The sequence below is a fragment of the Lithobates pipiens genome, unplaced genomic scaffold, assembly GCF_037356315.1.
Source record: "Lithobates pipiens isolate NorthernLeopardFrog02 unplaced genomic scaffold, aLitPip1_a1.2 Scaffold_18, whole genome shotgun sequence".
In the NCBI taxonomy this organism is placed as follows: Eukaryota; Metazoa; Chordata; class Amphibia; order Anura; family Ranidae; genus Lithobates; species Lithobates pipiens.
This window is the reverse complement of record NW_027507758.1, coordinates 318512123-318524577: the sequence shown is the minus strand read 5'-3', so window position 1 is coordinate 318524577 and position 12455 is coordinate 318512123. Positions and strand designations below refer to the sequence as shown.

The 12455-nt window shown below is 46.0% G+C and overlaps 1 protein-coding gene across 3 annotated transcripts in view; it reads left to right on the top strand.

The window, feature by feature from the left end:
• The window catches only part of CASP8AP2 (caspase 8 associated protein 2), a 49543-nt gene that overhangs the window by 4532 nt on the left and 32556 nt on the right, over positions 1 to 12455 (top strand). For all 3 annotated transcript variants that reach the window (XM_077487247.1, XM_077487245.1, XM_077487246.1), the window contains exons 2-3: positions 8491 to 8569; positions 10625 to 10696. In XM_077487247.1, the coding sequence (XP_077343373.1) occupies positions 8512 to 8569; positions 10625 to 10696 (130 nt within the window). In that variant the 5' untranslated portion in view covers positions 8491 to 8511. The remainder of the gene's footprint in view (positions 1 to 8490; positions 8570 to 10624; positions 10697 to 12455) is intronic.

Sequence of the window (12455 nt, the reverse complement as noted above, 5' to 3'; positions counted from 1 at the left end):
AGTACTCTTACCTCCCTTAGGGATTCAGAGGAGGAAGAAAAGGAAGATGATAGCCGAGCATCTAGGTACAAGCTATCGCTGGAGGAGATGGATCTTTTGAGAGCAATCTACACGACTCCTGAGCTCCAGGTGGAAAAGATGCAACTTCATGAGAAAATGTACCAAGGACTAGATGACCCTAAACACAGGGTGTTTCCAGTCCACAGAATTCTCTCGGATGCAGTTAAAATAGAATGGAAGGACCCAGAGAGAGGCCCTTTCTTTTCCAAAATCCTCAAGATAAGGAGACAGAGATTTGGAATAAGAAACCCTGAGTAGTTGCCACATTCTCCAAGTATCTCGTTTCATGGACCTAGTGTTCGAAGACATGAGGGTATTAAAGGACACGATGGCTAAGAGCGGACTCCCTCCTGAAAAAAAGCATGGGATTCCACATCTGCCAGTCTCAAGCCTGCTATGGCTTCCACAGTAGTGGCAGGGAACCTAGAATGCTGGGTAGAAAAGCTGAAGAGCTATGTAGAGGCAGGTACATCACAGAAAGATTTACTGGAGTCCTTTCCACTTATGGTGAAGGCAGTAATTGCATCGGCTGAATCTGTAAAGATGTCGGCGAGATCATCAGCACTGGTGAACTCAGCCAGATGTGCTATCTGGCTGAAAACTTGGACTGGTGACACAGCATCCAAGATAAAATTATGTGGCCTACCTTTTTCAGGCAACATTTTTTTTTTTTTGGTCCAGACCTTAAAACAGTCTTGGACAGGACAGCCGACAAGAAAAAGTTGTTTTCTTCTACAAAGAAACAACCAATCAAGATTTTTTTTTTTTTTTTTTTTTGTGCTGTTCCACAGCCCCACAAAAATAGGGGCCAGGACCAGAAGAACCGCTGGGTCTCCCAAAGGGGCAGGGGAAAGAGGGTGAGTTCTCTTCAGACACCCCCCCCCCACCAGCCTCCTAAGATTACTATTATTATCCCCTGCTAGCTGTAAAAAAAAAAATTTTTTTTTTTTTTTTTTTTTGGGAGGGGGGGGGGTGGGGAGCAGAGTGCCTGATAAAAAGGTGAACTTGTCCTTTAACCCTTGTTCCAGAATATGCCATACATGCAATTTGATGCATTTATTTGCATTTAGAGATGTCTTATAAACACGTAATGATTTTAAATTGTATAATGTACACCCTGCATTTACTTGCATTCAGTTTTAAATGTGTTCAGTGGCGGCCTGACAAAAAGGCGCACACAGGTGCCCAGGCTTTTCATGGGGGGGAAAAAAAAGTGGTCACTTTAAGAGTGTCCAGGCACTGGACACAGCAGTCTACAGGAAGCTTTCCCAGCTTGCAACTGGGAAACTGATTTGCCCTTGTTTAGGGATTGTTCAGGGGTGCAAAAGATGCACCCGCAAACACTCCCACTCTACAATGAAGTTGTCTTTGGCTCCTGTGCTCCTTCCCCTTTTTTTTTTTTTTTTTATTTTTTTTTTTCCTTTTTGGCGGGGACTGGGTGGTGTTTTTTTGTGTCCCTTCCGGTTTAATTGGCTGGCTCACTGTGCTGTGGAGTGGACTCTAAGACACGTGGTGGAAGCCGGCCTGAGCGGTGGGGTGACGGTAGGTAAAGCTAACGTCACTGTGGGCCTCAGTCTCCCTCTCCTCTGAGTTCTAGCTGAGTAAGCTGACTGACAGCCGCAAGCTGCCCCTCCACTCCGCACACACTTCCCTCGGTCAATTCCATGCGCTTCTCTGCTCGATGAGGTCTCCCCACTCAGTGAGTGCAGACTGGGCCCAGGCCAGGGCAGAGTGGTGACTGGATGAGGATAGCGATGATGCAGGATGTATTATACAATGGTTGTATTTTAAGATTATGATGATGTATACCCTGATCTGTGAGGCAGAGATGCTTACTCCCGACACTATGGTGTGTGTGTGTGTGTGTGTGTGTGTGTGTGTGTAAGAGAGATAGAGATATATCTCTATATATACAATCTCTATCACACACAGTGGGGATGGAAAGTATTCAAACCCCCTTACATCTTTCACTCTTTGTTATATTGCAGCCATTTGCTAAAATCATTTAAGTTCATTTTTTTTTCCTCCTTAATGTACACACAGCACCCCATATTGACAGAAAAACACAGAATTGTTGACGTTTTTGCAGATTTATTAAAAAAGAAAAACTGAAATATCACATGGTCCTAAGTATTCAGACCCTTTGGGTCCGTTCACACAGGGGCAACTCCGATCCGACTTCAGGTCGCCCCTAGTCGCCTCAGGTTGGACAACATTTAAAAAGCAATGTAAGTGAATGAGAGCCGTCTTAATGCACACTACTCAAGTCGCTCCGACTTCAGAAAAGGTTCCTGTACTACTTGAATCCGACTTGTAGGCGACCGGTACCCATTGATTTCAATGGAGGTCGCCTCCAAGTCGGATCTCCGTTTATACGGAGGCGACTCTGACAGAATTATCAGCTCTCAAGAGGGCACTCCACGCCAAATTTATGAAAAAAATTTGGCGTGGGTTCCCCCTCCGAGAGCATACCAGGCCCTTAGGTCTGGTATGAATTCCAAGGGAACTCCCTACGCCGAAAAAACGGCATGGGGGTCCCCCCCAGATTCATACCAGACCCTTATCCGAGCACGCTACCCGGCCGGCCAGGAAAGGGGGTGGGGACGAGCGTGCGCCCCCCCCCCCCCCTCCTGAGCCGTGCCAGGCCGCGTGCCCTCAACATGGGGGGGTGCCTTGGGGAAGGGGGGGGGCGCGCGGCCCCCCACCCCAAAGCACCTTGTCCCCATGTTGATGAGGACAAGGGCCTCTTCCCGACAACCCTGGCCGTTGGTTGTCGGGGTCTGCGGGCGGGGGGCTTATCGGAATCCGGGAGCCCCCTTTAATAAGGGGGCCCCCGGATACCGGCCCCCCACCCTATGTGAATGAGTATGGGGTACAATGTAACCCTACCCATTCACCTGTAAAATAAAAGTACAAAAAAAAACACAACACAGGGGTAAAATATTTTATTGCACAGCTCCGGGGGTCTTCCGCCTTGGGGGTCTTCTCGCCGGACTCCTCCGCTATCTTCTTGTAGCTCTTTTGCTAGCGGAGGAGTCCGGCTTTCTTCCTCGCCGCCGGCCTCTTCTCCCGACTTCGGGGGTCTTGTCCCCCTCTTCGGTTCTTCTGCCGGGCCACCGCGCCTACTTATAGCTCTTTTACAGGCGGTGGCCCGGTCTTCTGTCGTCGCCGTCGCCTTCCGTTCTTCTTCTTCTCCAGGAGATGTTGGACACTGCAAAGATCGCTATACAGACCCTAAAAGCGTTTGGCTTCTGAACTACCAGAAGTCTGCTCTGATGCCATCCAGAAAATTGGTTTATTTGGGTCTGACTCTGGATTGAGCTCTAGCCAGAGTGTTCCTTCTTCTGGACAAACTCTAGAAGTTGCATGCTTGCTGTCCAACAGGTGGTCCTCCCTCTGGACTTCAGTGTGGGTGCTGGGCTTGATGGTGTCTACCTCCAAGGCGGTGCTGTTTGCACAGTTCCATATGAGGTTCCTACAGAAGGAGATTCTGGTGAAATGGGACAAGTGTCTAAAGTCTCTGGACAAACTGAATTGGCTGAGCGGGTACACCAGGGGTTCCCTGGTCTGGTGGCTTTGTTCTCTGGCTCTTCAGCAGGGCAATTATTTTCTCCCTGTGTATTGGACAGTGGTCCTGACGGATGCTAGTCTGTCCAGGTAGCAAGGAGTCCTGGGATTGAGCTCCGCTCAGGGTTGTTGGACGCTGGAGGAATCCAGACTACGAATCATTGTGTTGGAACCTCGGGCGATCAGGCTGTGCCTGGATCACTGGATGGATTGTTTTCAGGGGCTCCTGTACGGATCCAGTTGGACAATGCCACGGCAGTGGCTTATGTCAATCACCAGGGCGGAACAAAAAATATGTTGGCATTTTCGGTGGGCAGAATGCTTCGTTGCAGCCCTCTGCGCCATACATATTCCAGGATTCAAAAACTGGCAGGCAGACTATCTCAGTTGGCAGGTGTTGGGCCAAGGGGAGTGATTTCTTCATCCGGACATGTTTCATCTGATGTGTGCTGTGGGGCACTCCCGAGGTGGACCTGTTGGCATCTCTGCTCAACAGAAAGGTAACAAGGTTTGTAGCAAGGTCACAGGATCTTCTGGCGGATACCACAGACTCTCTGCTGGCCCCGCGGTGCCACGCTCTGGTGCACCTTCCCTCCTCAGGTTTCTGCCGCGTCTTCTGCCCAGGATCGATTCCGAAGGGATTCCTGTCATTCTGGTAGCCTCAGATTGGCCTCACTGGTCTTGGTACGCTGACCTGGTACGATTGTTCGCTAATATTTCTTGGAGACTGCCTCTCTGGGAGTACCTGCTGTCCCAAGGGACAATCTTCCATCCTGCTTTTCGGTCGCTGGTTTTGAAAGCCAGGTGCTGAAGGATAGAGGTTTGTCTGGATCTGGGATTCTGACACTGCTGAAATCTCAGAAGTCTACCTCCTAGGAAGATTTACCATCAAACGTGGAAAGCGTACATTCATGATGTGAGACAATTGGGGTTCACCCTCGTTCTGTCTCGGTGGTTTGGAGCTTGGCCTTCTTCGAGGTGTTGAGCAGAAGTTGGACTTGAGTAACATCAAGGGCCAGGTGTCTACCTTGGTGGTCTACTTTCAGTGACCCTTAGCCACGTATTCTCTGGTGCATACTTTTATTCAAGGGGTTAGACACCTGACCCCGCTAGAGCGGTCTCTTCTACTGCTGTGGGATTTGAAGTTTATGCTCTTGGTCTCCCTTTTAAAATATTCGGGACATTCCCCTGCTTATGCTGTCTCAGACGGTAGCTTTTTGGTGGCCATCATCTCTGCCCGCAGGGTGTTGGAATTGGCAGTGTTATCTTGTCGTGCCCCCCCCCCCCCCCCCACCTAGTGGTCCACAAACATAAGGTGGTTCTTCATTCACGTCCGTCGTTACTACTTAAGGTGGTCCCTGACTTCCATTGAATGAAGACATTGTGTTGCCTTCCCTGTGTCCCAGGCCCACTCATTCTAAGGAATTTACGTTGCATGCCTTGGATGTTGTTTGAGCGATTTGGGTGTATCTGGCAGCCATGGAATCTTTTCGGAGGTCAGACTTGCTGTTTTGATCATGGGCGGGCCAAGAAAAAAAACCTGTCTGCTTCTTCTGCGACCGTTTGCAGATGGATCAGGCCGACTGTGGCTCAGGCCTGTTCTATCCAGGGTCAGGTTCCTCCTTTCCCTGTAACGGCGCACTCTACTCGGGCACTTAATGTTTCTTGGGCCTTTCGTCATCAAGCGTCAGCGGAGCAGATTTGGCCACTTGTTCGTCGGTGCACACTTTCAGTATATTCTATAAAGTGGATGTGCTGGCATCTGCGGATGCTAACTTTTTGGCTGCAAGGTTTTGCAGGCTGCTGTTTAGAGGGTCTGTTCCTTCTTTTGGGAGCATTATTTTTGTTTGTTTTTGAACACCCAGTTTTGTTTTGTTTTTTGCGCTCTTGTTACCTGGTTGGCTCTTGTGTTTAGCCTTGGTTTTTTTGGATGTTCCATCTGCCATTTTTGCCACTGCTTGGGGATATCCCTGTGGTTCTGAATATGGAGTGCTGTCTCTCAATGAATGAAAGAAAAATTGATTTTGTGTGCTTACCGTAAAATCCATTTCTCTGCGTTCAATGACGGACACAGCACCCACCCCTCTATGGAGTTTTGATACTTCTGACACTGCTTGTTACTAAACTGAAAGTCTATAGCAGAGAGGACGCTGTATACCAGCTAGGACTGCCTGTAGGCATAGCCAAGTCCTCCTGCTTGACTGTAGGCAAGACACATTTGTCTTGGTACTCTTCACCTGGCTGCCACTATACATGCTTGACACAATCTGAACCAAATAAGTTTATCTTGGTTTCATCAGACCACAGGATATGGTTCCAGTAATTCATGTCCTTAGTCTGCTTGTCTTCAGCAAACTGCAGGCTTTCTTGTGCATCATCTTTAGAAGAGGCTTCCTTCTGCGGCGACTGGCAATGCAGACCAATATGATGCAGTGTACGGTTGTATGGTCTGAGCACTGACAGGCTGCCCCCCCCCCCCCGCCTTCACCACCACCACTACTACCACCACCACCCCTTCAACCTCTGCAGCAATGCTGGCAGCACTCGTATTTTTATTTCCCAAAGACAACCTCTGGATATGACACTGAGCATGTACACTCAACTTATTTGGTCGACCATGGCGAGGCCTGTTCTGAGCGCAACCTGCCCTGTTAAACCGCTGTATGGTCTTGGCCACCGTGCTGTAGCTCTGTTTCAAGGTCTTAGCAATCTTCTTATAGCCTAGACCATCTTTATGTAGGACAACAATTCTTATTTTCAGATCCTCAGAGTTCTTTTCCATGAGGTGCCATGTTGAACTTCGAGTGACCAGTATGAGGGAGTGAGAGCAATTAACGCCAATTTTAACACACCTGCTCCCATGACATTGGAGCGGGGAAATGGCAAATTTGTCCCAATTTGGACAGGGTTGTATTCATTCTTGTTGCCAGCGGTTTATATATTAATTGCTGTGTGTTGAGTTATTTTGAGGGGACAACACAACAGTGTTATACAAGCTGTACACTTGCTACTTTACATAGTAGCAATGTGCCATTTCCTCAGTGTTGTCACATCAAAAGATAGAATAAAATATTTACAAAATGTGGTGTACTCTCTTGTGAGATACTGTAATTGTATTCAGCTTTTTAGTATCATCATGAATGAGTATCATCATAACTGAATATGAAATCCAGCTTGCTGCAATTTTTGGTACATATTTGGGCAGTTAAAAAAAAAAAAAAAAAAAAAGTACCTCCCCATTGAAAATGCAGCAAGAATGCATCAAAAATGCACCTTGTTGATATTTGGAGTCACATGACCTATGAAAAAACGTACTGTAAAATCGTGGCAAAATTGCAGGCATTTTCAGCACTTCTTCTTCTTTTTTTTTTTTTTTTTTTTTTTTTTTTTTTTTTTTTTTTCCGGCCACTTTAATTTTCAGCGGATCACTAATATGTACCTGGTCTCGCATGCATGGCCCTCAACACTGGGAACATGGCAGTTTTGTCTCTTGGAGAACTTTTGTACAAAGTTATAACATTGTTTGTACTTGATATTGTCCGGTTTTTCATTTGGTACTCTGTTGCATGAGTCCGCCTGAAATGCATATTACTACTTAAATTGTTTTCACTCCTTTTTTATGCATTCTGCGTGCAAACCTGTCGAAAAAATGAATGAATTATTATTATTTTTTTAATAAAAGGGATAATTTAAGAGCATGCTTATTAACCACTTCACGCCCATGGTATAGATGAAAGACTACCACGTGGGCTTAGATTATCGGGAGGGCATCCACGTATGCCCTGCGGTGTCTGGGCAGCGCGCTTCGTGTTAAGAGTCCTTGGGACTCGGCTGATCAGATTGGATTAAAGGGCCGATCCTAGCCCTTTACCACGTGATCAGCTGTTGACCAATGATAGCTGATCACATTATGTAATCCAAAGCCGGTAATCAGCTTTTTTTTATTTTTTATTTTTTTTTTCTCCTCATGCTGATAGCGTTAGGAGAAGGAACATAAAGCCGATTGCCGGCTTCTGTAAGAGGGACATTGGTCCCACTCACTAGACACAAGTGCTGTGCTTGCAAGTGGCACCTACCAGTGGCCATCAGTACTGCTAATCGGTGCTTCCTCAGCGCACATCAGTGAAGGAGAAACAATACCTGTTAGTTTTATTTTGGTTATAAAATTTAGCAATTTGTGTTAAAATTTACAAAAAATTCATATGAGTTTGTTGTAGCATGACTGCGCAATTGTCAAGGCAGTTGGCAAGTGGTTAAATATTTCTGTGGGACTTTTATGATGGACTTTATATTTAGTGAAATTCAAGCACTGTGCAGACTGTTTTCACTCCTAAGTACACCACTATATCACTTTGGTCTCAGGTTATTGTGTTAAATTTACTTAGACAAACTATAGCTTAAAAGTGGACTCCATCTTTTACAACACGTTTAAAGCCATATTTTAGGGTGTACCATGGAGCCAAGTTCTTCCCACACAGCCATGCCATTCATTCAAAGCGATCTGTGAATTAATTAAAAAGTCTTGTCTTCTACGGCAACAGATGGACTTGTAGTCCTTTATACAAGTGTGATCACTGTACTCCCTCAAACTGTAGTCCCTTACCACTTCCTCCAGCTCTCCAATAGTAAGCCTGTACATCTGTATGGATAGAGAGCTGGAGGAAGAACCTGCAGGATCCTGGCACTGACCGCAGGTACAATTCCTTTCACCCTCCTATGCAGAAATAATAATGCATGCCCCCCCCCCCCCTTCTTCTTCTTTTTTTTTTTTTTTTTTTTCCTTGCAAAAATATGTGAATTTATTATTACGTTAAAAAGGTGGACTTGACCTTTAAGTAACATTACACTATAATTTCCCTGCAGATGGTTACATAAACCAGCAAGATGTCAGCCAAGAAAGCCCTGTGTGACCTGGATGTAATGGATTTTCAAGATTTGTATGGCAAGTTACATTAAAACTAGACTGTATAGCTCTATAATATGGTGCATGGATGCATTGCAATGTTGATCTTTCAAGCATTTGCAGATGGCAAGTAATTTATTGTGTTCGTTTAAAAGTGTGTGCATTTTATTTTTTATTTTGTTTTTCTCCCAGAGTGCACAGCAATATATAACATAGCCACATATACAGTACATTTACGCTTGAGTGTGTAGGTGGAGATGGGGGGGCTTCAACAGTTTTTTGTTTCATATATGGGCTATGTAGTTTAGCAGGATTTTTATTCTAGTAAGAGAAGTAGCTCACATTATGAGTTTCAAAGGCTAACTTTACCTTAAGGTGGAGTATTTAGGGTGTAACATATTGCTAAGTGCCCCCCATGTGCGCCCACAGCCTTCTTCCCTTTTAAAATCGGCACAGCTCTGCGACAGCTGCTTAAATTCATTCACAGAGATCTTTGAATACGCTACAAGTCCCATCTGACAGCACAGCAGAAAGACTTGTAGTTATTAATGGAACATGAGTGAGCTAATCGGGTCACTCGTATTTCATTCAACATATTTCCTCCAGTTACCTAACTGAAAGCCATTATAGGGGTATGAGCAGAGAGCTGGAGGGAGAGTGTGCAGGAGCCTGATATTGCACTCGCAATCCATTAATCGTGTGTGCGATGCTTTAAAGGCTTCTGTGGGGAAAAAAAATACACAATTTTCCTGCAAAATATATGCATTTATTTTCTTAAAGGAGAACATGGCTTTTAAGCTGAATTTTCACTAAGAGCCCTTTCACACTGCCAGTGCCTGGGTGTCGGAAGTAAAGCGCCGCATTTAGCGTTTTTTTTTTTTTGCAAAGCTTTTCGGGCGCTTGCGGGGGACTTGGGCTTTCACACCGGGATTGCAGATGAGGCTTTTTCCAGCTGCTTTACTAGTGCTATTTTTAGCGCTAAAGCACCTGAAAAACACCTCCAGTGTGAAAGGGGTCTAACGGTTTTAACCACTTGCCGCCCACCCTATAACAAAATGACGGTGGCAAAGTGGTTTCATAATCCTGATCGGACGTCATATGACGGGGGGGCGCGCATCGCGGCGATCATTGTTGCAGGGTGTCAGTCTGACACCCTGCAACTACGATCTCGGTAAAGAGTCTCCGACGGAGATTCTTTACCACGTGATCAGCCATGTCCAATCACAGTGTAAATAGGAAGAGCCGGTGATCGGCTTTTCCTCACTCGCGTCTGTCAGACGCGAGTAGAGGAGAGCCGATCGGCTGCTCCTCTGACAGGGGGGCCTGCGCTGATCGATTATCAGCACAGCCCCCCCGAGGATGCCCACACTGGACCACCAGGGATGCCCAGGACAAGGTATGCCACCCTAGACCACCAGGGATTCCAGTCAGTGCCACAATGGATGCCAATCGGTGCCCACAATGGGCATCACTGATTGGCATGCATTATTGTTTGGCACTGATTGGCATCCATTAGTACAGTATATTATAATACAATGCCACCTATCAGTGTCCACCTGTGCCGCCTATCCATGCCAATCCGTGCCAGCTATCAGTGCCACCTCATCAGTGCCACTTCATTGGTGCCACCTCATCGGTGCCCATCAGTGCCGCCTTATCATTGCCCATCAGTGTAACCCCATCAGTGAAGGAAAAAAATTACTTATTTACAAAGTTTTGAAACTGAAACAAAAAACAAAACTTTTTTTTCAAAATTTTCAGTATTTTTTTTTTTGTTTAGCAAAAAAAAACCGCACAGGTGATCAAATACCACCAAAAGAAAGCTCTATTTGTGGGGGGAAAAATTATAAAAAATTTCATTTGGGTACAGTGTAGCATGACCGCGCAATTGTCATTCAAAGTGCGACATCGCTGAACGCTCAAAATTGGTCTGGGCAGGAAGGTGTTTAAGTGCCCTGTACTGAAGTGGTTAATACTTTGCTGTTTTTTGGTACTAGCTCTTTTTTGGATTGGGTTGTTGTCCTTGCTTAGCCTTGTATGAGGATTGCAAATAAAATTACTCCTTCTTTTTTTTTTTTTTTTTTTTTTTTTCAGGGTCTCCTGCTAAAAGTGAGGCCAGTTCAGTTGACCTATATGATGGACTGGACATGTCAGTGACTGTACCAGGTAATGTATTTATTACTTTTTGTTGGACAAACAAGGAATGAATCAGCCTTTCTGTAGTTCCCTGCAGAATAACTAGATCCTTTGAAATAAAGCAGATTTTCTTTCCAGCATAATGCCGTTATGACCTGCCAAGCAATGCCTTGCTTTCATGCTTGTTTTCTTGAAAAATTAAAGAACAGAATGTAAAGATTTAACACTAGAAATTCTGTATGAACCCTCTGCATGCTGCTATATACCCTTTCTAACAAGCCTTGCAATGAAAAACGGGTTTTTAGTTCCCACATATTGCAATACATGTTTAAGCTGGCCAACTTCATCAAAATAATCCCTCTCATGGCCAATTTGCCAATGCAATGCTAACATCATGTCAACATGGGACAGACACACAAAATGGGGGAGCGCTACTAGGCACTAAAGTGGTGTAGCCACATGTTCACGCTAGAAATTTTGGATGAACCCTCTGCACGCTGTATACCCTTTCTAGCAAACTTTGCAATAAAAAGCAGGCATTTCCCTAAATGTCTTTCAGGACAGCACCTGAGAGTGGTTTCACCCACTAGGATATGCCAAACTTTAAAAGGAGGCTTCTCCCCACAGCTCGTCAGTTTTTTTTCCTCCGTCACCTAGAGGGAGTCGGCGTCTCTTAGGTGCTGTGCTGAGAGGCCAGTCTGCCTACCCACCATACCTTTTTGCCTTCAGAGAGTCTGCCTTTCCCACGCCACACCAAGAGTAACTGATAAGTGGGCTCCTTCTTCCATTCAGAGAGAGCTTGACTGTTTCTGGGGCTGCTCCTAGGTAGCGGCAGCCATTCACGGGGTTCCCCAGCATGTCAGCATAACAGGCCACCGCCTTATTTTTGGCAGAGTAGAGACTTGGCCGGCCGGAAATCGGGTATCCAGCAAGGGGCGGCAACAAGAAACGGACCCAGTGTAATTTTCCCCGGAAATTGTGCAGGGGGAGAGGGGATCAGCTATCCTGGTGCCTATAAGCCACTAACAAGCAGCACCATGATGGACTCTGGCAGCAGCAAGTGGGATGGGCGCAGGCACCATTAAGGCCCAAGTAAGGGGGTTTGGGGGTCTACCCTGTATTCTGTGGTGCCTCTCTCTCTCCATATCCCCCCCCCCCGATGGCTGGTGCCTGTCTGGGCACAAGGAGTTGGCTTTTGTACTACCTGTGAGCCTGTTAGGAGGCATGTTTGACTCCCTGGGATGCTCTGGTGTTCTTTTTTTTTTTTGTCGTTTTTCTGCAAATGCCCCCCATTTAAAACCAAGTTACCAAAGGGTTGGAAGAAGACTGTGTCAAATTTGCATTAACTCCTTAGTTAAGGAAGAAGCTTCTTCTGCGGGCAGCGATTTAATCGCATCAGCTAAGAAAGAGCTGGATGCTACTATCCATTCTTTTCGCTCTTCTCTTACAACACCATCCCTGAGTCAGCCAACTATCTCAGGGTTCTCTCAGGGCTCACAATTTAATCCCAGCAGTGGATTCTGAAGTTGGTCCTCCTACCCAGGCGGAGTATTCCCCCTCTCACTCCAGGGAAGAAGAGGAAGGGGCAGAAGATGCACCTTTTTAAGATATAAACTGTCCTTAGAACAAGTAGACAGTCTGTTGAAAGCAGTCTATGCAACATTGGGTTTAGGTGAAGAAAATAATTATCCCTGCATGACTGAATGTACGCAGGGCTTAGTGAAACAAAGTCGCACTTTCCCTGTGCATTTGGTAATCTCTGAAGCCATCAAAAAGGAATGGGCGGATC